Raw genomic sequence first — 27,185 nt, 5'->3', positions numbered from 1 at the left:
TCTAGGATGAAGTATAAACTCCTGTTTTGCATTTAAAGCTTTCCACAATCTGGTCCCTTCCTAACTCCCCAGCCTTCTCATACACTATTTCCTTCTATGTACTCTTAAAATCTAACTGCACTGATATACTTCTTGATCTTCACACATGACATGTCCCATCTCTCTGCTCTGGGGCCCAGGCAATTCTGTATGCCTAGAATTCCCTATCTTTTTATTTCTACCCCTGAAGAGTGCCTAATTTCCTTCAAGATTTAGCTGCTGGAGCAGCTGACCCTCCTCCCTCCCCAAACTCTTTGTACCTTGACACACAGTTATTTTGAATCTGCTTTATATGGACCTTGTACATACATACACACATACATTCACTTATCTCTGTATCTATAGCACTTAGCCCAATGCCTGGCATATAGTAGGCACTTATATGTTTGTTGATCAAATTATTTCAGATTTTATTCTCCTAGAAAATTATCTAAAATTAAACAAATTAACTGAAAGCTCAAAACTAAGGTTCTGCTTTGCTGTAGTCTGATTTTATTCTGCCTTTTCCACCTCTAGAAATAACGATCTTCATGAGTTCAAATCTGGCCTCAGATACTAGTTATATGACTCTAGGCAAGTCACTTAAATCTGTTTGTCTCGGGTCCCCCGTCCGTAAAATGGGCTGGAGAAGGAAATGACAAACCACTCCAGTATCTTTGCCAAGAAAACCTTAAATGGGGTTACAAAGAACTGGACATGACTGAAACAACTCAACAAGAAATACCTATATAAGAAAACAGTTCCCAGTCTTTAAGTAAAATGATTCCTTTTTAAGTTTCAGGGAAGTTGTACTCTTTAGTAACTAACTATTGATTAAGAAAATACATAACAAAAGAACAGTACTTGCTATGACAATAGAGAAGTTTTTCAAAAAAGAAGATAAAAGAAGACCAAACACCACCACCCAGGCCACAATTCTTCCTCAAGATACTCATTTTCAGCGATTCTATGCTTTTTCAGATGTTGTATCACCAAATTTGAATTACATGCATTATTCCAAATCTTTTAAACCTACAGGTCATAATGTTGATTCCATTTTGGATCAAGTGTATTCTTCACAGTATCTGTAGAATGGCATTGGCCAGATCCATCAACCACCACTTTAGCAAATGGATCAGGAAGTCCTGTGGAAAAAAATGGGAAGATTTTCTTTTTAAAAAGATATTTTTGACACAAGAAGCAAACATTACGACATATCAACAGTTATACTTTAAATAAAAGGCTCTTTCCAAAGTTACCAATGATCACTTAGTCGCCAATCACATGGCAATTATTAAAGACTATTCATTGCTTTAATTCTCTACTTTTAAGCATGTCATTTTAGCTCCAAATATGCATCATTATGAAAAGATAAAGGAAAAGTAATTTCCCTAAATGTAAAATCCTATATATATTTGCTTTTTGGAGGGAGGAAAGCAGGGCAATTGGAGTTAAGTGACTTGCCCAAGGTCACACAGCTAGTAAGTGTTAAGTGTCTGAGGCCACATTTGAACTCAGGTCCTCCTGACTCCAGGGCTGGTGCTCTATTCACTGCACCACCTAGCTGCCTCTATATATTTCTTATTGTTGCAAATACTTCTGCTTTTAAGTTACAAAAGCCTAACAGTTGAATAAAAACATAAAAAAATCATAGTATTAGAAGATTTAATGCATCACATCCTTCCAGGCAAATGTTTAATCCATTCATGTCTTCTCACCCTTGAAGAATTCCATTCTTTGCCCATTCTTCTTAACTTTATAGTTATAAAACTTGGCTACTAAGCATTTCTTACATATATACTATATATTAAGCATTGTAAAGAATACAAAAGTATAAGATAGTCCCTATCTCCTCTAATGTGCAACACAGGATTGTGCACATAACAGATGATGGGTTGACAGATTTGATAAATTTAATTGAAGTCAAAGAACTTACAAGGAAGACAAGATTAAATTATATGAAATAATCAGATAATAACTATTACATTATACAGGGCACTTAAGTGGCAATGTGGATAGAGTGCCACGCATGAATTCTGGTAGACTCATCTTCCTGAGTTCAAAACTGGCCTCAGGCACTAGCTGTGGGACCCTGGGCAAGTCACTTAAACCTGTCTGCCTCAGTTCCTCATCTATAAAATGATCCAGAAAAGGAAATGGCAAACCATTCTAGCATCTTTGCCAAGAAAACCCCAAATGGGGTCATGAAAAGTCTGACAACTGAAATGACTGAACAACAACAAAAAAAGCTACATTATATAGTACGTTAGGAGATTGGAAAAGGAACAAACAAGTATGAATTAGAATTTAAAATTTTACTAAGTAAGATTTAAGGTAGATCCTTAAGGATAGAAAGGATTCAATTAAATGTAAAGAAAAAATGATGCATTCCAGGATGCTTGAACAAATGAGTACACAAAGATAAAATGAATATGTTTAGAAGACTGTGAGGAGATGACACTGAGCAGAGGGTTGGGAAGTAAAAGAAAAAAACTGGATAGATAGATAGACTCATAACATGAAAGCCATTCACTGTAGGTCCTTGACCAGTAGTGATATGATTAAAGCAGGGTTTTAGAAAAATTAACCAAAGACCAAACTATCCTAGAAAGGGGAAGAGATAGAAATCAGGAAAGTCTGCTAGTAAACTGTTTTAATCCATGTAAGAAAGATAATAAAACACTAGGATGGCAAAAGAGATAAAAGTGGAGAAATGGGTGAGAAGACACATTTTGAAGAAAATCAATAATACTCATAAATGAGGGAACTTGATGGATGACCAAAAAATACAAAGAGAATAGGGGTGGCCAGGTAGCACAGCAAGTAAGAGCACCGGCCCCAGTGTCGGGATGACCTGGGGATTGAATCCAGGCTCAGACACTTAGCACCCACCCAGAAACACCTGGCTGTGTAACCTTGAGCAAGTTACTTAACCCCAATTGCTTAGGGGCAGCCAGGTGGCTCAGTGAGTAAGAGAACTGTGCCAGTGTCGGGATGACCTGGGGATCAAATCCCAGGCTCAGATACTTAGCACCACACCCAGAAATAACTGGCTGTGTAACCTTAAGCAAGTTACTTAACCCCAATTGCTCTTAAAAAAAAATACAAAGAGAATACTAGTAACTTATAAAATTTCTATATAATATATATGGGTGTGTGCCCCTTTTGGACTGGTAATTTTGCTAACTAGAATGGGCAAAAGCAAATTTGAGACTTGTATTTGAAGAAACTATTAAAGCATATAGGGACAATGCAACAACTGCTTCAGTTCCTTATTGCTAATAAGACCAACAAAAGAACTTTAGAATTAGAAACTGAGGATTCCAGAATGCTAGCACTATTTTGTGATTACTGAGCAAATGCTTACCTGGTTATAGTCCAGTCACCTGCTGAGAGAAAGATTTGGTAAATGTACAGGTTAATCAATTCAAGTTGTTAGAATAAAGAGTTTCATGGAGGGGATCTAAACCAGGAAAACTGGTTTAAAAAAAAAAAAAGAACTGAGTTTGGTAGAAGAAAAGAGAAGTCATATTCTACACTGCCACCTAGGAGATGAAAACTCCTCGTTGCAAGCAAAAGAATGGAAGAAGCTTAACAAGTTCTCTATTTAAAAGAGTTACTACTCTAGTGCTGTGTACACAGAAGGTGCTTCATAAACATCTGAAGAGTTAGCCTGGTAGGCCATACACATATTCTACAAGGACAAGGACCAGACCTGAGATTTGACTGGTATAGAGAATGCCCATGTGAGGAAATTCCCTCTACCAATTCACCTTAAATGCCACTTACATTCTTAGAAATGCCCAGAGAACTGAGAGGTTGAGACTTGCCCAGGTCACAGAGACAGTATTATTTGTCAGAGGTGGGACTTGAACTCAGGGTTTCCTGGCAGGTTTTCTATCCACTGCCCCATTAGCTACTTAATTAATTCAATAAAATTGGCTTCAAATGAAGATCTGATTTCATTGGATAATTGCTATACATAAAGAAAATTCAAAAAAGGGAGAGGGGAGAAAAAAGAAAGTTTTGAACAATGGCATCATTAGAATACATAATTCTAGGAGACTATTTGAAGGAGACAACAATCATTCTGATCTATTTAAGTTCTAATAAGTTTGTTTCCAAAGCTATATCAACACCTTTAGTCACACCTCATATTAAGATTTACATTTATCTTTTACTCACATAGCTGTGAACAGTGCCTGGCACATACTAAGTGCTTAATAAATGCCTGCTAAGTCAGTAAATACCAAAAGCTCTAACAGCATTATTATTAAAGATATAAACTGCATTCTGACCAATATCAATTTTTTAAAATCTGCATTATATTTAATTAAAACAAAAATAATTTTTAAAGGACCACAGATTTTTAATGAATTGTGTTTCAAAAGTCCAGGTATAAGTTGACTTTCCACTTTTTCTGCAAAAATGTTATCCATGACAAGGGATTTCTAGACTAGGGATAAAAAACATTTAATTTATAATAAAGAATCCTTTACTTACTGTACTACAGAACCCAAGCATCATATATAAATGTTTCTATATGAAAATGCAGGACAGTAAATTAAAAAGTCAGAAATGTGTCCTCCTACCTTCCCATCTTCTAACACTATTATAACAGGATCAGCAAAGCCCTTTCCTGTCTCCTGCCTCCCCCTCCTCCCACAAATGCTATCTACAATAGTAATTTCCCCTAACTCAAAACCCTACAGGTGCTTACTAGGCCTGAGGAAGGAGATACAGAAAGGTCTGAGATTTTTCGTTTGGTTTGGAGGGGTTAACGAACAAAGATGATGGTTTGTTTCAAAGAGAGTACCAAATGAATGAGGACTGTAACTTTGGTGCAATCCATACAGGACTGTTCTACCTTCTTCCCTTTCCACTAAACACTACCTGCTGCTTCTGGCTGAGAATATTCTCATTACTTGGACCACAGAAGAACAGAATGAATCTTTTCTGTACCTTTCCATCCTGAAACAAATACACAAACCTTTCAAGGTCTACTTTTTACACACACATTGGTTAGGAAAAATAAAGGTCCCTTGTGATATTACCAGATCTGTGGTTATACATACTAACATTAAGATATTACTTCTAGGGGCGGTTAGGAGCAGTGAGTAAAACATCGGCTCTGGAGTCAGGAGGACCAGAGTATGGTTCCGGCCTCAGACACTTAACACCCACACAATAAAAACTAGCCATGTAACCTTGGGCAAGTTATTTAACACTAATTGCCCTCCAAAAGGAAAAAAAAAAGATATTACTTCTAGATCTAGAAGAGATCTAAGAGATCATGTACTTCAACCTCTTCATTTTACAGATAAAGAAATCAGAGGCCCACAGGGAAGTTTTCATTGAACTACTGAAGGACATTTTAGAGTGAAGATCAGACATCTAATGGTGTTGATTCAGAGATGAGTTCCAAACAATTCTCTTACGAGGGTAGAAGCTTAGGATTGTGCCATCCTTGCACAGGAAACAAACACTTCTGACACTGTTAACAGCATGGAAGGAAGATATAAAGGAGCTTGGGGTTTGGCGAAGATAATTAAAATTTGAAACTACAAGGGTAAAAGTTGACCAAGCTCTGAAAGTGGGTCATGGCTGTTAGAGACAGTTGCCTAGGCAAAAGCATTTAGGGGACACACAGTGAGCAGACTTTCTGGTGATGTTAAAGAAACTAGGTTTGACATAGAACCAAGAAACAGTCATACTACCTAGGAATCAATAATAATCAACAAGCACTTATGTAGCTCCTAGGTGCCAGGCACAGAGGATACAAAACCAAAGAATGAAAAAGCCTTTACTCTCAAGAGTTTACATTCTATCAGAAGAAATAACATGTTCATACATAAATATATGCAAAATAAATACAAAGAGTGACATACAAGGTAGTTGGAGTGGGGAGGGGGACAGGGAGAGATTACTGGCAGTTTTAGGGAGGGGTGGAATCAGTTAAGGTTTCATGTAGAAAGCTGTCTCTAAGAAGGAAGTGAAGGATTCTATGAGATGAATGTGAGAAGTGTATTCCAGGTATAGAAGGGAGCCCGTAGAAAGATAAAGAGAGAGGATATGGGGAAAAAACACTGAGGACAGTTTGATTAGACTATAGAGAGAAGGGAAGAAATATGTAATGAAGCTATTAGTTAGACATGCTTTAAAAGCCAGCATAGTTTACATTTTATCCAACTGGCATAAAGGAACCACTGAAAGGGGAATGACATGATCAGATCTCATTTTAAGAAAAATTATTTGAAAAAAAGAAAAAAAAAGAAAAATTATTAGGCAGCTATGTGAAGAATGGATTGGAGTTGGGAAAAGATTTGAGACAGGAAGAACAATTAGGAAAGTAAAAAGAAAAAGGTCTTGCTTTTCAAGAACCATGTAGGCTAATGACTGAAGCCTGAGCAGCAGGAACTGAACTAAAGGCAAAAGCCCAAAGATCCAGATTACAACAGGAACTAGCCTATCTAATAGGGTTAAATAAGCAGGCCCTGAAAGTGACCCAAGTGGTGTTCTAGGCTGAGACAGAGGGGAAGTGACTTTTCCAGAGTCACACTTGCTAGTACATGTGTAAGGTCAGATCTGAACTCAGATCTTCCTTGACTTGAGGACCAGTGCTCTATGCATCATGCCACCTAGCTGCCTCAAAGTAGGGACGTGGCATTTGAGAAGGATAGAAAAACCTAAGTCTTCCAGAGGAGGAAGAGAGGTAAATAAATAGCAAATCAATAGTATAAGGGAAAGAAAAGGAATTTCAGAAGGAACTAGGACTCATACTAAAAGCTGTTTTCTAAATCGAAGATTGGAACGCAATGTTTGAAAAATATATTTCTTTGAAAAAAATCTCATTAAAAGTACACTTTATTTTTTTTGGAATGGGACTGACCCAGAAAATTCAATATATGTCACTGTATGTTAGACAAATATATGCTGCAACTTGCCTCTAATTCGAATCATTTTCAAAATTCTAACTTTGTTTTTTAATAGAATTAGAAATTATTATTTCTAAAAACATGCATACTTCAACAAATCAAGTGAAGTCAATAAGCATTTGTTAAGCACTATACTAAAGTGTTAGGAATACAAAGAAAGGTTAAAAAAATAGTCCATGTTCTCAAAGAGTTATAAATCTAAATGGGGGAAGGGGTGAGATAGAAATACAACATGAAAACAACTATGTATAAATAACATTTATACACAGGATAAAATGGAAATAATCTTAGAGGGAATTAGCATTACAGGAGATAAAAAAAGGCTTCTAAGTAGGATAAAGTAAAATTTTAACTAGAACCAGAAGGAGGCGAGAGAGGCCAAGAGATGGAGATGAGAAGGAAGAGAATCAATCCCAAGCATGGGAGAGAGTAATTTATTTGTTAAGTTTATAAGCATTCAAGTTAAAAAACCTTAACCTAGATCCTATTCCTTCCTCCTAACCCCTGCCACACACCCAAAAAAGATAACAAAATAGAATGAGTTACAGGTTGTGGGTTTTTTTTTAATAGATATAGATAAAAGAACTTATGAATTGCTTCTTACTCTTAAAACCAGGCCCTTATATTTTATTTTAAATCATATTGGTTCACTTTTTATAAACAGTTCTAAACAGTTTCAGAGAACTGTAAATTGCAAGCCCAATAAATCCCTATTTACAATTTCATCAGATTATGGAAATTCAGAAAATATCTAGTCCAATCCCTACATTTTACAGATTAAGAAAATGAGTCTAGAGTTTAAGTGACTGCTAAACATCAAACAGGGAACAAGATGCAAAGCTGTGATTGAAAGTGGTTCCTCTAAATTCAGATCAAACGCCTTTCCACTATATAAAATAAATGGATAAGACAAAGGAAGAAGTTAGTAGGATGGATTTATGGCTGTCAAATAAGGATGAGAAAGACAACATCAAAGTTGAAGCCCTCTGCCCTCAGAAAGCACTTCTGCTATAGCAGTTTTCCAAGAGAACCTGACAAGAAAAACATGAACTGAGACTGTTCCAGAAAGTATGGGCAAGTATCGCATAAGAGTATGACATGCTTCTATTTCTACCATGGCAACTGACTTAGGTATGCTCAAATCAAGGCTTCTTAGGAGAGAAGAGTAGTTTGAAGAACAATTTTACATTCACCAAATTTGGGGAAATGAAGAGGCCTTTTGAGGGAAAAAAAATGTGTGTGTGTGTGTGTATATATATATGGAACTTCAACAAGAAAACAAAGAAGAAAAACAATCTGAAGAGGCAAAGGAGAACCCTGACTTTGTCAAGAGAGGTTAAACAGTATTAGAATGTGACAGAGAATAAATAGAAACACTGAACACTTGCAGTTTCATAAAAGATGAGGCTTTTCACAAAAAAAAAAAAAAAAAAAGAAAACTGAATATGCATCTTTACCAACCGAGGCAATAAAAAACAACCTCAAGGTAGGAAGAAAAGTAGCAGAAATTCACAGAAGAGAAACCAAAAAAAAAAAGCAAATAATCGTAATTCAATTTCTGATGAGCCCAAAAACATAAATTAATGAGGAAAAACTTTCTTCTTGATAAGAATTTCTAAGAAAACTTGAAAGAAATTGACAGATATCAGATTTGAGACTGGCATATGCTTAACCACAGTAAGCTCAAAATGAAAGTGACTTGTATATACAATGTCTAATCATTTTTTTTAAAAATCACAAGATAATAGGGGTGGCTATCTTTCACAAATATGGCTACAGGAAGAACCCATAATGGAGGATGTCAAAAAAAGATTAAATAGACAATTTTCACTACTAAAATTAAAAGGCTTTAGTAAAAATAAAATAAAGATAGACTCAAAAGACAAAAGAATGGAGAAAGTGTCTACATTAAATAAAAGTCTAACAGACAAAGAATATAGTGAAATATACCCAATATATGGGGAACTGAAGAAAATATAAAACATCATGAGTCTGTCTCCACTGCTAGTGATGCCAAAGAACATAAACAGGTTTCAAAAGATTTGCAAATTACTTTTTTTTTTTTAAGCAATTGGGGTTAAGTAACTTGCTCAAGGTTACACGGCCAGGTGTTTTTGGGTGGGTGCTAAGTGTCTGAGCCCGGGATTCGATCTCCAGGTCTTCTCAACACTGGAGCAGGTGCTCTTACTTGCTGTGCTACCTGGCCGCCCCTGCAAATTACTTTTTGCAAATGATCATATGAAAAAAGTCCTTCAAAACTCTAAATAGCAGGAGAAAAAACAAATTAATAAAACTTAAGGTTTCACCCCTACTTCCATGCAAACTGATAAAGATGACAAAATATGGCAACAATAATGGAAAAGCTTCAGGAAGACAAACATAGCGGTGTTCTATCATACAGGCAATAAATCGGCAAAATATTAAGTGATACAACTTTTAGGATTTCAATTTGGAATTACACATGAAAAGTAAGCAAATTGCCTATATCCTTTGATCCAACAATCCCACTACTAGGCACATACACACAAGAAGCGAAAGACAAAAAAACATAGATCAGTTATTATTATAAAATATTCACAGAAGCATTGTTTGTAGTAGCAAAGAACTGGAAACAAAGTAGACTTCCATCAGCTAGGGAAGAGTTTTTTAAAAACTGTAGCATGTGAAAGTAATAAAATATTATTATGCAAAAAAATTTATGAATATGTAGAATTCAAAGACACTTGAAAGATTTGTATGAACTGATATAGAATGAAGTAAGCAAAACAAAGAACAACATACACTGTGACTACAATGAAGAAAAGGAAGTTGGAATAATAGAAATACCAAGTAATAATGAGTAATAGAAAAACCAAGGAAGTCTCTGGGACAGATGTACAGGACTTTAAGATGTGCAAAATGTTGTATGTATATTATCTTATTTGAGTCTCACCTTATGAGGAAGATGCTATTATTAATCCCATCTTACCAATAATGAAACTAAGGCTGAAAGAGGTTAAAGGAAATGCCCAAAGTCACAAAGTTATTAAGTGTCTGAGGCAGGATTAAAATTTAAGTCTTCCTAAAACTCCAAGTCCAGCCCTCCATACATTATGCCACAATGGAAAAAAGAGAGCAAAACATATCCCTTCCCTCATAGCAGGTGGAAGACTATTAAGAGAGAAAATCACATATAGCATCAGAAAAGTTTTTCGATGTTCTTGCCTAATTACTTTTCTTTGTCACAAAAAAGGTTCAGTAACAGAGAAAGGACAAACTGTGACATAAGGACAAAAGATATCAACAAAAATGTTTTAATTCATAGTACAAAAATTCCAAGAAAAGAATAAACCTATGGTTCTTTACTTACTTTTCATGTATAATTCCATATTGAAATCCTAAAAGCTGTATCAGTTAATAATTTTTCCATCTATTGACTTTATAATAGAATATCACTGTGTTTGTCTTCCTGAAGCTTCTCCATTATTGTTACCATATTTTGTCATCTTTATCAATTTGCATGGAAGCAGGGGTGAAACCTTAAGAACTGCACAAAGTATAAGTTAAAAGCAAGGAAAAGTAGAGATCTTAGGCAAAGGAGGCAACTTGGACTTTATAGGTTTCACTAAGATTTAGTGGGATGATACCCATAACTGCAATATAGCTCTTGAAAGACAGGCTTCAAATAAGGGCAGATATTACTGAAAAAAGAAAAGAAAAGAAAGAAAGAAAAATATAAGTAAAGGAATGGAGGATGATTGTATGTTAAGAAACAGTCATGTGAAGAAATCCAGTAGCTAAAAGAATAAAGCATAGCAGATGACAATCTGAGTGAAGATAAATAGAAACAGAAATAGAAATAATGTTATCAATATATACTACAGACTACTAGACAGAAAGTGGAAATTAAGGAACAGACCACAAGCCTAGCATGGAGGCATAATATCTGATGTTATATTTTTATAACAATATCACTTTCTGTTTCTGCCACCATCAATCCTGACCCAAATGTTATCCCCCTTCTAGTTCCTAGATTTCCTCATGTGAATGTATATCAATACTGTATATATGAATGCTTCCCCACTCTCCTTCCTTTTCCTATCTTGATATTTTTAATAAGGCATGCCCTTTCATTCCAGTTATAAATATCATCCCACCAAATTTACCTATGAAGTTATATTTGCCTCCTTTAGTTAAGATTTCTAGTAAAACTCTCGTTTTCCATATGGTTTTCTGAAATGTGTTAAATCCTGGGGCCATAAGTTTTTATTTTGCTGGCTCTTTCTTTAAATAAGTATTCTACTATTAATTTGTTTTTCAAACACTGTCTTTTACTGACACCTCTGTCTTTATATGATAAAAATCCACCCTTCAGATTTGAATCCTCCTTGGTGACAAAAATATATACACAATAGACTGTATTAGTAGTCCCCCTTGCATCTCTCATTCTTCTTTATCTTCACCAACACGCACTGGTTTATAGGATAGAAACAATGGTAATCTGGGGAAAAAATGACCACTCCCATTTTGGATTCTATAATAAAGGAGAAGGAAGTCAGGCACAGATTGATACATAGCCTAGACTCAAAGAGAACACATTTCTAAGGGTTTTGAGAAAAGACGGGGAATTCTCTATGGGAAGTCTGCCTCCCAGCAGGGAAAAGGAGCTCTCAAGATGAATTCTAAGAAAGTCAAGTCAACAAACATTTATTAAGTGCCTATTAGAAGCTAGATACTGTGCTAAGTGCTGGGAATACAAAGAAAGGCAAAAAAAAAAAAAAAAAACCTCTACTATCAAGGAGCTCAGAGTATAATGGGGTACATAATACCATGCAAACAACTGTGTACAAACAGGAAATATATGGGATAAATTGGAGATAATCTTAGACCAAGATTAAGGAAAGCTAGAAAAAGTTTCTTGCTTTTAGATGGGACTTTAGCTAAGACATGAAGAAAGCCAGGGAAGCTAAGAGGTAAAGATGATTGTGGAGTTCCAGGCATGGAAGACTGCCAGGAAAATCCCCAGAGTCAAGAAATGGATTAAGTCCTGTTAAGCAAGGAGACTAGTGACAATGGATCCCCTATTTGGGGCTAGGTAAGTTGGGAGAAGAAAGAAGGTATAAGAAGTCTGGAAAGGTAGAAAGGGGACAAAGTTATAAAGGTTTTTAAAAGCCGGAAGATTTTATATTTGATCCTAGAGATAATAAAAGGGCCCCTAGAGTTTATTAAAAGAAGGGGGTTGGGAGAAGGTGACATGGTCTGAACTATGAAAGATCAATTGCATGCAGAAAAAAATTCAAAGAAGGAGCTTTCTAAATAGAATGACATGGATATAAAGGGAATTGATTAACCAACTCATATTTCTGAGACATTCATAAAAGATGGAAGTAAAGCAGGTAAGTGAAGATGAATAATTGAATAAAGAAATAAGGTATGTACTTGTAGGAATGGGATCAGATGTGTTAAAGAACAGAATAAGTTAAATCTCTCAAGGGTAGCTAAAGACTTTTTAAAAAATACTTTTTAAAAAACTGTTGGGAGAAACAAAAACTGAACAGAATGATAGCATTACTGATCATGGGGATGGAGCAATGATAATGAAGAAAAAGCAGAGGTAAATCTGGGGTGTGGAGCCAAAATGGTGGAGTGAAAGCAGAAACATATTTGAACTCCCTGTGAATTCCTTCAGTAACCTCTAAAAAAGTGAATTGAACAGTTTTAAGAGCAGCAGAATCCATTAGGAGATGGAGTGTGGCAGAACTGCAGCCCAGGAAAGTGTGGAGAGGTAGGGCTTGTTGCACCGGGCAGGGAAAGCACGGAGTACCAAGTACGTGGCCTGCACCAGCACAGACCCAACCATAATGCACCAGAGTGAGCCGAGGCAAATTGACCCTCCCATCGCAGGGGTGATTCCCAGACCTCTTACCGCAGGATGGTGGTCTGGCAGAGTTGGGTAACAGGTAAGCACAGGGCCTGACACAACTGCAACAACAACATCTACTCCTGGGGCTATCAGCCCACAGTGTGGATATTTAAAAATCACCTACCAGAACTTCTGGGAGCCAGGATGGCAGAGTAAACCTAAGCTGCTGTCATCTCCCTCTGTGACCCTGATAAAAAAAAAAGGAGGGTAGCAATCCTAATCTCAGACAAAGCAAAAGCAAAAATAGATCCAATTAAAAGAGATAAGGAAAGAAACTATATCCTGCTAAAAAGCACAATAGACAATGAAGTAATATCATTATTAAACATATATGCATCAAGTGGGATAGCATCCAAATTCTCTGAGGGGAAGTTAAGGAAGTTAGAGGAAGAAATAGATAGCAAAACCATACTAGCGAGGGACCTCAAAGTCCCCCTCTCTGAACCTGATTAAGTCTAACCTCAAAATAAACAAGAAGTTAAGGAGGTGAATAGAATTTACCTTCTTCTCAATGGTACATGGCACATATACAAAAACTGACCATATACTAGGGCATAAAAATCTCACAATTCAGTGCAGAAAGGCAGAAATATTAAATGCATCCTTTCCAGATTATGATGCAATAAAAATTATATGTAATAAAGGGCCATCGAAAGATGGACTAAAAATTAATTAGAAAATAAACTAATCCTAAACAACGAGTAGGTCAAACAACAAATCATAGATAGAAACAATCAGTAATTTCATTCAAGAGAATGACAATAATGAGACAACATACCAAACTTATGGGATGCAGTAAAAGCAGTTCTATATCTGAATGCTCACATGAATAAAATAGAGAAAAAGGAGATCAATGAATTGGGCATGCAACTGAAAAAGCTAGAAAGAGAACAAATTGAAAATCCCCAATATTAAATGAGAAATACTGAAAACCAAAGGAGAGATTAATAAAATTGAAATTAAGAAAACTATTGAACTAATAAACAGAACCAAGAGCTGGTTTCATGAAAAAAAAAAATAAAATTGATAAACCTTTAGTTATTTTGATTTAAAAAGAAAAGAAAACCAAATTATCAGTATCAAAAATGAAAAGGGTGAAGTTACCTCCAATGAAGAGGAAATCAAAAGAATAATTAGGAATTATTTGGCCCAATTGTATACCCATAAATTTGACAATCTTAGTGAAATGGATGAATATTTACAAAATTATAAGTTGCCCAGATTAACTGAAGAGGAAGTAAATTACTTAAATATTTAACCCCAAAAAGAAATTGAACAAGCCATCAATGAACTCCCGGGGAAAAAATCTCCAGAGCCAGATGGATTTACAAGTGAATTCTATCAAACATTAAAAGAACAATTAATTCCAATACTTTATAGACTATTTGGGAAAATTGGAGAAGAAGGAGTCTTACCAAATTCTTTTTACGACATAAATATGGTACTGATACCTAAATTGGGAAGAGCCAAAACAGAGAAAGAAAATCATAGACCAATTTCCCTCATGAATATAGATGTAAAAATTTTAAATAAAATATTACTAAAAAGACTATAGGAATTTATCACGAGAATAATACACTTTGATCAGGTAGGATTTATTCCAGGAATGCAAGGCTGGTTCAACATCAGGAAAACTATCAGTATAATTGATCATATCAACAACAAAACTAGTAGAAACTATATGATTATCTCAATAGATGTAGAAGAAGCTTTTGACAAAATACAACAGCCATTCCTATTAAAAACACTAGAAAGCATAGGAATAAATGGAGTCTTCCTTAAAATAATAAGTAGCATCTATCTAAAACCATCAACAAGTATTATATATAATGGTGATAAGCCAGAAGCTTTTCCAATAAGATTAGAGGTGAAACAAGGATGTCCACTAAACCCCTCTCATTCAATTTGGTACTAGAAATGTTAGCTGCAGCAATAAGAGAAGAAAAAGAAATTGAAGGAATCAGGTTAGGCAAAGAAGAGACTAAGTTATCACTCTTTGCAGATGATCTAAAGACATACTTAGAGAATCCTAGAGAATGAAGAAAAAGACTGCTTGAGATAATAAATAAATTTAGTAAAATTGCAAGATATAAAATAAACCCACAGAAATCCTCATCATTCCTATATATTTCTAACAAAGCCCAACAGCAAGAAATAGAGAAATTCCATTTAAAGTTACTGTAGACAATATAAAATACTTGGGAGTCTACCTGCCAAAACAAACTCAGGAACTATATGAACACAATTACAAAATACTCTTCAGACAAATAAAGTCAGATTTAAATAACTGGAAAAACATCAGTTGCTCATGACTAGGTCGAGCTAATATAATAAAAATGATAATTTTACCTAAATTTTACCTACTTACTGACCTAAGTTTACCTATTTAGTGGCATACCAATCAATCTACCAAAAATTATTTTATATAGCTAGAAAAAAATAGTAACAAAATTCATCTGGAAGAACAAAAGGTCCAGAATATCAAGGGAATTAATGAAAAGAAATGCTAGGGAAGGTGGTCTAGCCATAACAGATTTTAAATTGTATTATAAAGCAGCAGTCATCAAAACTACTTGGTACTGGCTAAGGAATACAGTAATGGATCAGTGAAATTTATTAGGTACACAAAATACAGAAGTCAATGACTATAGTAATCTACTGTTTCATAAACCCAAAGACTCCAATTTCTGGAATAAGAACTCACTATTTCACCAAAACTGCTGGGAAAACTGGAAAATAGTATGGCAGAATCTGGGCATAGAGCAATATCTTACACCATACACCAAAATAAAGTCTAAATGGGTTTATGATCTAGATATAAAGGCTGATACTGTAAGCAATCTGGGGGAGCAAAAAATAGTTTTACCTGTCAGATTTATGGAGAAGGAAAGAATTTATGACCAAACAAAAGATAGAGAGCATTATGAAATGCAAAATAGATAATTCTGGTTACATTAAACTGAAAAGTTTTTGTACAAAGTACAAACAAATGTAAACAAGATTAGGAGGGAAGTGGAAAATTGGGAAAGAATTTTTACAAACAATGTCCCTGAAAATGGCCTCATTTCTAAAATATACAGAGAACTGAGTCAAATATGTAAGAAAACAAGTCATTCCCCAACTGAGAAAAGGTCAAAGGATATGAACGGGCAGTTTTCAGAGGAAGAAATTAAAGATATCTATAAGCATATGTAAAAATGCTCTAAATCACTATTGATTACAGAAACGCAAATCAAAATAACTCTTGAGGTACCTCATCTCACTATTCAGACTGGCTAACATGACAAAACAAGAAAATGAGAAATCCTGGAGAAGATGTGTGAAAACTGGAACACTAATGCATTGTTGGTGGAGTCATGAACTGATCTAACCATTCTGGAGAACAATTTGGAACTATGACCAAAGGGCTATAAAAATGTGCATACCGTTTGACACAGCATAACCACTTCTAGGGTTGTATCCCAAAGAGATCATACAAACGGGAAAAGGACCCATATGTACACAAATATTTATAGCAGCTCTTTTTGTGGTGGCAAAGAATTGGAAATCAATGGAATGCCCATCAATTGAGGAACAGCTAAACAAGTTACGGTATATGAATGTAATGGAATGCTAATTGTGCTATAAGAAATGAGGAGTAGACAGACTTCATAATAACCTGGAGAGACTGATGCTGAATGAGAGGAGCAGAACCAGGAGAACATTGTACACAATTACAGATACATCGTATCTGTGATGACTGACTTTGATAGATTGGACTCATCTCAGCAATGCAAGGTTATAAGACAATTCCAAAGGACTCATGATGGAAAAGGCTATCCACATCCTGAGATTTACAAAGTTTGAATGCAGATTGAAGCAAATGACTTGTTCTCTCTCTTTTTCTGTTTTGTTTTTTTGGTTCTTTCTTTCTTGTTGCTCATTCCATTGGTTATAATCCTTCTTTACAACTTGACTAATGTTTAATGTGGAAGGTATTTGTAGAACCTATACTGGATTGCATGCCACCATGGGAGGAAGGGGGGAGGAGAGGGAGGGGAAGAAAATTGGGAACTCATAAACTTGTGGAGCTGAGTGTTGTAAACTAAAAGTTAATTAATTAATTAATTTTAAAAAAAAGAAACCGCAGAGGAGCTTAACTCTCATTTAGTTTTGTTTTTGACTAGAAACAACAAACCAAAAAATGGCTAATGTGAAGAAAATTGAAGTACTACAGAATCAGAAAAAGGCATTAATTCAGCAAGTATTTGTTAGGTGTTTATTGTATTTCACTAGGCCTTATGCTAGGTGTTAGAGATTCAAAAACAAAAAAACAAAAATAGTCCCTGCTCTCAAGGAGTTTGTATCTACTAGAGGAAAACAGCTCACACAAATATACGTAAATTAACAATATATGTGAAATAATATGGAGGAATGACCAAAAACTTCAGAGAATGAAATCTACAAACTTCTAGAACCTGTTATTGGTTGATTAGTGTTGGAAGAGTTGGTCAGTGAACATCTAGAAAAGCAAGCAGCATGGTAAAACAGACCCTAGACAGTCAGGAGCCTACCTCAGACACCAACTGCGTGACTGGAAAAGACATTCAGCTTCTCTGTGCCCACTTCCTCATCTGCAGATTAAGACTTTGACTCAATAACCTCTAAAAGCCCTTCCAACTCAGCACCTATTATCTTATAAGCAGCAATTAAAAAGATCTTATAAGATTTCATAAATAACAAGATATGCCAGAATAACTTTACTTAGAGGCACTGAGAGATAATGAATAGAGCACTTTACCTGGAATAAAAAAGACATGGTGTTAATATCCTCCCTGAGGCCCTTACTAGCTTGTATGACAGTCATCTAACCTTTTTTAGCTTCCATTTCCTCAACTGCAAAATGGGAACAGCATTTCTGGGTACTACTTTCTAGAAGGAATTTATTGTTAAGATGCAGAACGTCTAGAAGGGGAACAAAGTACCCTAGCATACCCAGGATGGCCTGCTAGCACAGGTTGTTTGATCTGCTTTTCTAAGAAAGATTGCTCAAAAAAGGGTTAACAATCCTACTTTTAATTACATTCACTAGTTCAGGGGATAGGTCAGCACCCTGAATACAAGAAAATACAAGCAGAGAAATTAGCATAAAGACCAACAGGACTCTGACTGAATCAAAGCAATATTGCTATAAACTTCACATACACCACTGGATCAAGAGAAACTTTACATCTGGGGGCGGGGGGGGGGGGGGGGATGGCGGCTCAAAGTCTTGACCAGGAAATCAAAAGTCCTTCTCATAAGTGAACCCCCAAAGCAAAACACCAACTCAAGAGTATATATTTCCTTATTAGAACCAGAAAGCATCACAACCCTCATGACTCAGTGTCCAATTAGGTTAGTACCAAAAGGTGTGAAAGCCTTCCTATGAGCAAACCTCCCCTAAACAAGCTTCTCTTTAAGCAAGTTACTCCCCCAATTGGTTCTATATGATTCAGGATGTATCACAGCTGGACACATAGACCTATTAATGGGCAGGGAAGATCTTATATCCCATTAACATTACACAAGGATAAATGGAAGGAACTGTAAATGTTCAGCCTAGAGAAGATTTAGGGAAGAATATAGTATTTGCCTTCAAATATTTTAAGGTCTGTTATACAGACAGACATATTATGCTTGACCAAAGGGGGAACATCTAGGAGCAATGGGTGAAAGTTCCAAGAAAGGACATTTAGACTGAGTATAAAGGTTTCTAAAAATCAGAGCTGTCCAAAAGTAGAATAGGTTGACTCAGTATGTGGTGTGATATTCTTTGAAGTCTTAAAACAAAGGCTAGATGATCACTTTTTTGCTATATTCTAGAGGGGTTGTTTTTCAGGTATGATTAAGACTAGATGGCCTTTGAGGTCCTGTGCAAACCTGAGGATTTTTGCAAAATATCAGACTGTTTGACCAACAAAATAATCAAGAAACATTTATTATGCACATATAATGTGTCAGGCACTATAGACACTAGGATTACAAAGACAAAAAATAAACCAGTAGTCCTTAAGGAACTTATATTCTATTGGGGGGGGGGGGGAGCAACATAAACAGAGAAGTAAACACAAAATATAAACAAAGTATGGATAGGGACTAGAACTGTGATTTAATATTATAGGGAGCACCCAAGTGAGGAAAATCTCTCTACTAATGCAGGTCAGCATCTTCTCTGAGTCTTGGAATTGAGACCACTGAGATTTTAAAGTGATATTTATTAACAGTCAAAAAGCAGCATGATTCAAAAGCAGGACTTGAACCCTAGTTGTCCTAGCTTTGAAGATAGTTCTCTATCCATTACACCACACATGTAAAGCAAGGTAATTTTAGGATATTAAGACAATAGCAGTTTGGGGGTGGGGGGAGGCAGTCAGGAAAAGACTTATTTTGATGGCACTTTAGTTGAACTTTAAGGGAACCTAGAGATTCTAAGAGAAGGAAGGAAAGATTACATTCCAAGCATGGGAGGGAAGGGGGAACCACACAGACTGTGACAAGGCACAGAGGATCTTGAATGACATGTTGGAAGAACAATAAGGCAACCAATTTGACTGGAATAGAGCTCATTAAAGAGTGTAATGTTAGCAAAGATTGTCTGGAGATAAGTTGCTAAAAACTTTAAACACCAAACTGAAGAGTTTATACTTGATCATAAAGGTAACAGAGAACCACTGCAACTTCCTTAACAAGGAAGTGAAATGGTCAGATTCCTGCTTCAGAAATACCACTGACCACTTTGTGAAAGGTAGATTGCAGAGTAAGAAGACTTTGGGGTAGTAACATTTCATTAAGAGGCTACAGTTGTCCAGGTGAGACTTGAAGAGGATCTGAACTGAGGTGGTTGGTGGCCATGTGAGTAGTCAAAAATAAAAAAGGGACAGATGCAAAAGATGGTGTGACAATAGAAATAATGAGACATGGCATATGAATGGACATGCTGGATAACAGCAAATAAAAAGTCAACAATGAGTCCAAGATGGGGTTGGGGGGCAGCAGAGGTATGACAGTACCCTCCACAAAAATATGACAGTTCAGAAAATGAGATGAGTTGTCAGTGAAAGATGTAAAGACTTTTTTTAAAGATAGCTTATAAGAAAACAAGGACAAAAATTACATACAACAGGAAGAGTGTAGAAAGGTTTTCAATCTTCATCAGTAGAAAAAGCATATTATTTGAGAAATCAAAATATCCTTTAAAGTATTTTTTAAACCACAAAGACAAATACTGTGTACTTAACTTTTTAAACATTCAAAGAATAGCGTCTAACAAGTCATTATTTGGTAGTGGAGAACAAAGACTTTAAAAACACATAAAAATTACTGAATACATTTAAAAGTTTAAAATTTATAAAATACTTCCACATTGAAAAAATATACAGATGATTCTGAAAACATAATAATATGCAAAAAAGCTGAATTCCAATATACAAAAATTATTGATATTTTGATCTTACTTACTGAAAAAATCCTTTTTCACCAAGTTTTTTGCACAGAGTACTGTAAAAGAAACAAGAAATATATTTTAAAAAATTAAAAGAATAAAGTTTCAAGAATATCTCAAAAATCTCAGTTACTGTATTACTTTGATAGAAGACTGAATTTCCTTAAAACATTAGCTACAAAAAATACATGAAATATGGTCTTAGAGAATAGAAAAATAAAAATAACTGAGTCAGAGGATACAACTTTAACAGCAATTTCAATAATAACTGAAAATAAGAAAGTTTACAATCTGTTGTTCTAAATATGCTACATCATCTATACAGGATTCAAAATTCAGGTTGCTTTGTGGAAAGGACAAGTTGCTTAAACAGAAGATTCTGTGAATTTAACCAATTTTTCAGGGGAAAAGAAGACAAATACTCAAGATAGCAATATTACTTTACCTGTTGTCGGTAATTTCTCATAAAACATGAAGCCATTTTAAAGTAATAACACATTTTTGCAACATTTTAAGGCTTAATGTCAATAGGTGCTTTCATCACAACATTGTAAGATAGGTTGCTTTTTTTTTAATCAATCAATAAGCATTTATTAAGTGTCTACTATGTGCCAGGCACTATGGTAGGTGCTAGGGTTACAAAGACAAAAAGGAATTTATATTCTGTCAGAAAAGAAAGCATGCACATAAGCATGTACAAATATATACAAAATAAATCAACAGTAAATTGGGGCAGGGGTGGGGGGAGGGGAGATCTGACAGCTGGAAATATCAAGAAAAGGTAGCATTTAAGTAAAGTTTAAAAAAAATTCTAAAAGGAAGTGAAGAGAGCCCATTCCAACATGTGGGAAAGAATATAAGTAGACATTAAAAATTGATTCTATATTGAAACCTAAAAGGACCAGTACCAATTTGGAAGGATGTCTACAATAGATTTGTGGGGAGTTGGGGAGGGCATTCTGTACATGGCCTTGTGCTATTAAAAATCATAAATGGTAAATGTAAAAAAATCTGGAGATGGTACAAAACTAAGGAGAATAGTTAACAAATTGAATGATAGAGTCAGGCCTAACCAAATAAAATGAACTTCAACAGGCATAATAAATGTAAAATCTAATGTTTGTATAAGAACATGGAGGGATGAAGATGCAATATCCTGAACAAGTTGAGAATTTGACAATCTGAGACCTGCAACCAGACTGGAAGAAGGCCCCTGAAAGAGAATTGCTCTTTTTGGGGTAAGAAGAGAGTCTGGCTTTCAAATTTCCTTCCTCACTCCAACCCTTTCCCCTGCAACCCAACCAAGATGCATCCCACTAGGAACAGAGGCACACACACTGGGTTCAGTGAAGAAACAATCAGGCACCAGAGAAAAGAGGTAGATTCAAGGAATACTGACCCCCTTTCAGGGGAGACAAGGACCAGATACAGATTCAAGAAAGGATTTCCAGTACAAGGTTTTTTGAATTACCACACATGTTCCCTACATATGTCTTAACACTTGTTAAAGTTAAGTTTGAACATATTTAACTAAGAAATGGTCATTGTGGGAGAGGGTACACCCTCAAAGTTTGGGGAAAAACATTTTGATTGAAAGGAATGTATTTGGTTTAATGAAACATACTAGCTGATTGTTGATAAGAAGCATACTAATGGATGCTGAGACACGACAGAAGTATAGCCTTGCTAGAACCTTAGGAGTAGCAGTAACACTCTGGGGACCCATTGTGAGTTTGAGAAGGGGTATTATACCTCAAAAGGTCTTTCCTCATGCTTCCACGCTGTTAGTACCCCCACTTCTTCCACCATAATTACTTTGTGTTTTTCCGATGTTTTGGACATATGGATACATATTTTTAAGTGTACATGTTTCTTCCCAAAGACTATAAGTTCCTTTAGGGCAAAGTCTTATTTAATTTATGTCTTTCTCCAGCACCTAGCAGTAGCTGCACATAGTAAGTAGTTAATCAATGTTTTTTGATTTATTGAGTTGCCTCGGGGAAATTAAGATGCTAAGTGACTTGTTCCTGGTCACATTGTTGGTTTATGTCAGAAGCACAGTTATTGCTCTATATTCATACTACGTTCCTTAATTTACTTCCTTTTTTGGCATAATATATAAATATGCCTATTTTACAAAATAAGAAAACTAAAGCTCAGGTTGTATCTTAACCAGAACTAAACCCCTGATAAGTGTTAAGAGCTGACACAGGACTTCTAATTCCAAAGACTTATGTTCTTTTCCACTTATTCCATGCTACCATCAAAAATCATATTTTCTGGCCTAATATTAAATCTTGAACTAAATTCTTCACATTGAAAATAGTAGCTATAATTTTATGTTTAGTTGATGTTGTCTACACCAGAATGCCAAAATAATCACCATGGAAAAGACCCATAATTTAATAAAATAGATATTATTTAGTATGTCTTTTTTTATTGGTCCAGGAGTTGCAATCAAGATAGCAAAATGAGGAGTGAGACACCTCAATTTCCACACAAATATTCCAGAAAAAGAATGAAACTACAGTGACTGCTTTCATCTAGCCTAGGTCAAAAAAAGGGAGTACCCAGAAATGCCTGCTGTAATGGAAATGCAAATTTAAAGATCTTCCCTGCCCCTAGGCCCTTTAATAGGCTTAAGAGACTCTTAGAACCTTCCTAGATTTGAAAATATACTCTGCCTCCTAATAGGCTGAATGTGGTCACATGGAGCCTGTGGCAGGAGGCTTGGTTTTCAGGAATGCCCACACCTTGATGCTGTGTGATTGGGCAGTGGGTCAAGAGGGTGGTTACATTCTCTGACCCAGGAGAAAGTTATATAATCCCTGATGTGAGGCTTTGCTTTGGGGGTCACTTTGAGAAGTGTTCTGTGATTTGATCAGATGAGACTCTGGGAAGCCGTTGTTGAGAGCCCCCCAGCTTTGAAAAACCCAGATGTTGATTTGGTATGGATGTAATTGTTGGACAGTTTGGAAACCTGTCTACTTGATCTGTTTCTCTGTCTTGATAATTCTGTCTGTATACTCTGAAGTTCAGGGTGCTGACCTTTTTCCCCTGAACTAGGTAAATGATACATATTTGACTGATTAAAGTAAGCTTGTTAACCCATTTTGAGTTGCTTTCCTTTAACAAAGCAGATCTAAGAACCTGTGTTGGCAGCCACCCTGGGGACGCTGGGGTGTTTGCTGATACACCTGCATGCACTAAGGAGAGGGGCCATGAAAGCGAAGGCAAATTGAAAGAAGAGTAGGGTTAGGAATCTTTCAAAGCCCCATAGGTTGAATACTTCAACCAAGAAACCCCAGGCACCAGTACCTAAGGATCTGAGTGGTCCAGCAAGGCCACAGGTTCCTCACCCCTGTCCTAGGGCAACTATAAAAGGGGTACATGGAAAGCTTCAAGTGAGATGGAAACAATCATCCTTCTACCCTAAGGATACACAAAGTTTACAGCCACTGACCTGAGCTTCCCTTTAGTCTGGTAGAACTGAGGGCTCTGTCCCCTAAGGATAAAGGTAAACCTGGGACAAAAGATTCAGCAGAAGTGATCAACAGGTACAGGACTTCAGACAATGCAGAGCCAAACTAAACAGAGAACAACCAAGGCAGCAAAGTAGGATAAAGCAGAGTAACTCAGCTCCCTCAACAACTATGCAATGAATGATCTCAGATGATTGCTAAACCTAGAAGTGATTAGGAACTTAAAGAGACACCATAGTAGATAGTCTTTCCAGGAAAAGATCACAAATTTGACCCACAGGCAAGTGACCAGAGCAAGAAATGAATAACAGAGGTGAGCTGTGACTGTTAAGTCACCTTCCAAAGAAAAGAAAAGGGGAATTGGATTACTGGACTGTCCCCAGGTCCTGCCTTTCTAAGCCAAGTAAAAAACAGGGCCGAGCATGTAGTCGCAACTCCAGAAGGGCATCTAAGAGTCAGCTTCTGGCATAGGAAGCACATTGTGGTTTCTCTACCAGGAGAAAGTAATCTCAGAGCCTGGAACAGAAGAGGGCCACAGCACTGTCTCTCTAACTCAAGAGTGGGTGGCCCTCTGAAGCAGAGCAGAGGAGAAAAGCAGGGCTAAAGTATTTTAGCTCAGAATTCAGCATCAAGACAACAAATAGGACAGGTCCAAAACACAAAAGACCATTAGGATCCAATCAGAAATGTGCAGAGTCCTTTTGAAGGTTTGCTGAGAGCATTTTTAGGATATCTCCAGTAGAAAGAAAGGATTAAGGCTGATTTGTATCCTTTTCCATATAGTTTTGATTTCCCCTGTTAGATCTCTGTACTTTGAAAGGTTTTTATTCTTTGATTGGAGATTTTGACTGTTTGGCATGGCAGCACCTATTGAAAACATTTTCTTAAATTTTTACACATTAATGTTTTATTTCGGTGATTGTAAGGGGACAGACTGTCCTGTCCTAATTATACCAGTGGTAGGGTGGCATACCCCCTGAGAGAATACTTAAGGAAAAAGGTCCAACCCAGTCAATAAGGTTGGAAGAATAAATAAACACAAAAAGATAAAGAGCTATTACGACAGGTATTCACATGATATAAACCAGAAGATAACTCCAAAACATCTATGAACAAAGATTCAAAAGAAAATCATAGCTTGCCCATGACTATGATTTCTAGAAGAAATGAAGCAAGATTTTTTAAATGACAGTATAAATGAAATGAGAACCCAGGTCTTGTGATCAACAAAATGAAGGCCTATACCAGTAGTTCTCAAAGAGTGGTCTGAAGACCCCCTAAGGAGCCCCCAAGATCCTACTATTTTCATATCAGTAGTACTAAGATATCTTAATTTCTAACCCAATAAATATTGACACAAAACCCCCACATAAACAAGAACATTTGGGAGTCCTCAGTAATTTTTAAAAGTGTTTGAACTTGCTGTGAAAACCCTAGTGAGGTAACAGTGTTGTGCCTGGTTTTCCCCACCCCCCTACCTCAAGGAGGTGAGCTGACACTGGGTCTTCCTCTAGGAGGGAGTTTAAGGATGAATGGAAGAAAATGTGTTGCTATATAGGCTTGCTTTAAACTTTATTATGTAAAAATAAATGAAGAAATAAAAGTACTATTGTAACAGAGAAAAAAGAACAAAAAAACTTAATTCAGGGAAAAAAAGATAAATGGAGAAAAATATAAAATTAACTTTTATAACTTTATTGGTAGATTTCACAATCCAATAAAATGAAAAAAAAAGATTGAGAGAATAAAAAGGGCTAAGACAAAATTAAATGAATCAGATAAACTCAAAAAGTCAAGAATTGCCATTATACTATCAGACAAAGCAAAAACAAAAATTCACAACATATAGATTAACAGAAAATTACATTATCCTCAAAGAAGCTACAGGCAACAAACCAATATCAAGAGTATATTTACGGGGCAGAGACTAGATGGCTTCCACCTTCCCCAATCAATGTAAAAAGGGGACTCTGAACAAACTTTGGATCTGCAGAAGCCGCAAAATGACACAGAGAAGCTAACCTCCCACAGAAGACAGCCCAGCAGGCTGGCAGGAATTGGCCAGCTCAGTGCTCTGGGAGCCAAGCCCAGGCCCACAGAGCAAATTTAGCCCCACAGCGGGTCTGACCAGCCACCGCTGGGAGGGACTCCAGATCGGCAGCAGCTGTGGCCATTTCCAGAATTATCAACACATAGATGCTAAGGACAAAGTGAGAGGTCAGTGCAGTCTGGACTTTGGGACACAGTAAGTGGGAGTGTGTCGACTTTTGCCCCTGGGACAAGAAGCCATTGAGACCCCCAGCACAGCCAGACAGCTCCATGTGGCTTGCAGCGTATAGGGGGACCAGGCGACCAGTTGGAGATGTAATTGCTCTTGCTTTAACGTGCTTGGATCTGAACTGCAGTCTAGGGTGGAGGTCCTGGAATGTGTGTCCAGCTTGCCAGAGTGTGTGGAGGCCTCAAGAGAGGGCACCAAACTAATTCCTCCAGCAGCTGAGAAAACTACAGCGTTTGGAACGAAAGCTCCCCTGTCTGGTGGCAGAGTCCTACTGTGGCAAAAAGCCCAGAGGTCAAGTGATCGAGGGGCGACATGACCAGGCAAAGGAAACAAAGCAAACAGAAGATTCCAACATTACACTCCTATTTTGGGGACAAAAAGGAGCAAAGCATAGAACAGGAGGAAGACAGCGAAGTCATAACTCTTGCACCAAAAGCTTCAAAGGAAATTATGAGCTGGTTACAGGCCATAGAAGACCTTAAGAAGCAGATAAGAGGGGCAGCCAGGTGGCTCAGCAAGTAAGAGTACGGGCTCCAGTGTTGGGACGAGCTGGAGATCGAATCCTGGGCTCAGACACTCAGCACCACACCGAGAAATAACTGGCCGTGTAACCTTGAGCAAGTTACTTAACCCCGATTGCTTTAAAAAAAAAAAAAAAAAAAAGAAGCAGATAAGAGAAGTGGAGGAAAAATTGGGAAGAGAAATGAGAACAATGCAAGAAAATTACAAAATGAGAGTCAACAACCTGTCTGAGGAAAATTATACCTTAAAAAACAGACTAACTCAAATGGCAAAAGAGGCTCAAAACGGCAATGAGGAGAAGAATGCCTTAAAAAGCCGAATTTCCCTGATGGAAAAAGAATCTCAAAAGCTCAATGAGGAGAATCATTGCTTCAGAATTAGACTGGAGCAAATGGAAGCTAATGACTTTATGAGAAATCAAGATGCTATTAAACAGATCCAAACAAATGAAAGAATAGAAGGCAATGTGAAATATCTCATGGGAAAAACTACTGACCTGGAAAAATAGATCCAGGAGAGACAATTTAAAAATTATTGGACTACCTGAAAGCCATGATCAAAGAAAGAACCTAGAAATCATCCTCCA

The 27,185-nt window shown here is 36.5% G+C and overlaps 1 protein-coding gene across 3 annotated transcripts in view; it reads right to left on the bottom strand.

The window, feature by feature from the left end:
* Positions 1 to 27,185, bottom strand: part of SMURF2 (SMAD specific E3 ubiquitin protein ligase 2) — a 178,785-nt gene that overhangs the window by 109,630 nt on the left and 41,970 nt on the right. For 2 of the 3 annotated variants that reach the window (XM_069063949.1, XM_069063951.1), the window contains exons 2-3: positions 20,335 to 20,373; positions 1,055 to 1,163 (exon numbers count right to left, since the gene is read on the bottom strand). In XM_069063949.1, coding sequence (XP_068920050.1) covers positions 1,055 to 1,163; positions 20,335 to 20,373 — 148 coding nt within the window. The remainder of the gene's footprint in view (positions 1 to 1,054; positions 1,164 to 20,334; positions 20,374 to 27,185) is intronic. The other variant, XM_069063950.1, reaches the window with a different exon arrangement.

Source organism: Petaurus breviceps, unplaced genomic scaffold (assembly GCF_028583685.1).
Source record: "Petaurus breviceps papuanus isolate PSGF00001 unplaced genomic scaffold, PetGlider_PUasm1.0 90617, whole genome shotgun sequence".
NCBI lineage: Eukaryota > Metazoa > Chordata > Mammalia > Diprotodontia > Petauridae > Petaurus > Petaurus breviceps.
This window is presented reverse-complemented; position numbering and strand designations above follow the sequence as displayed.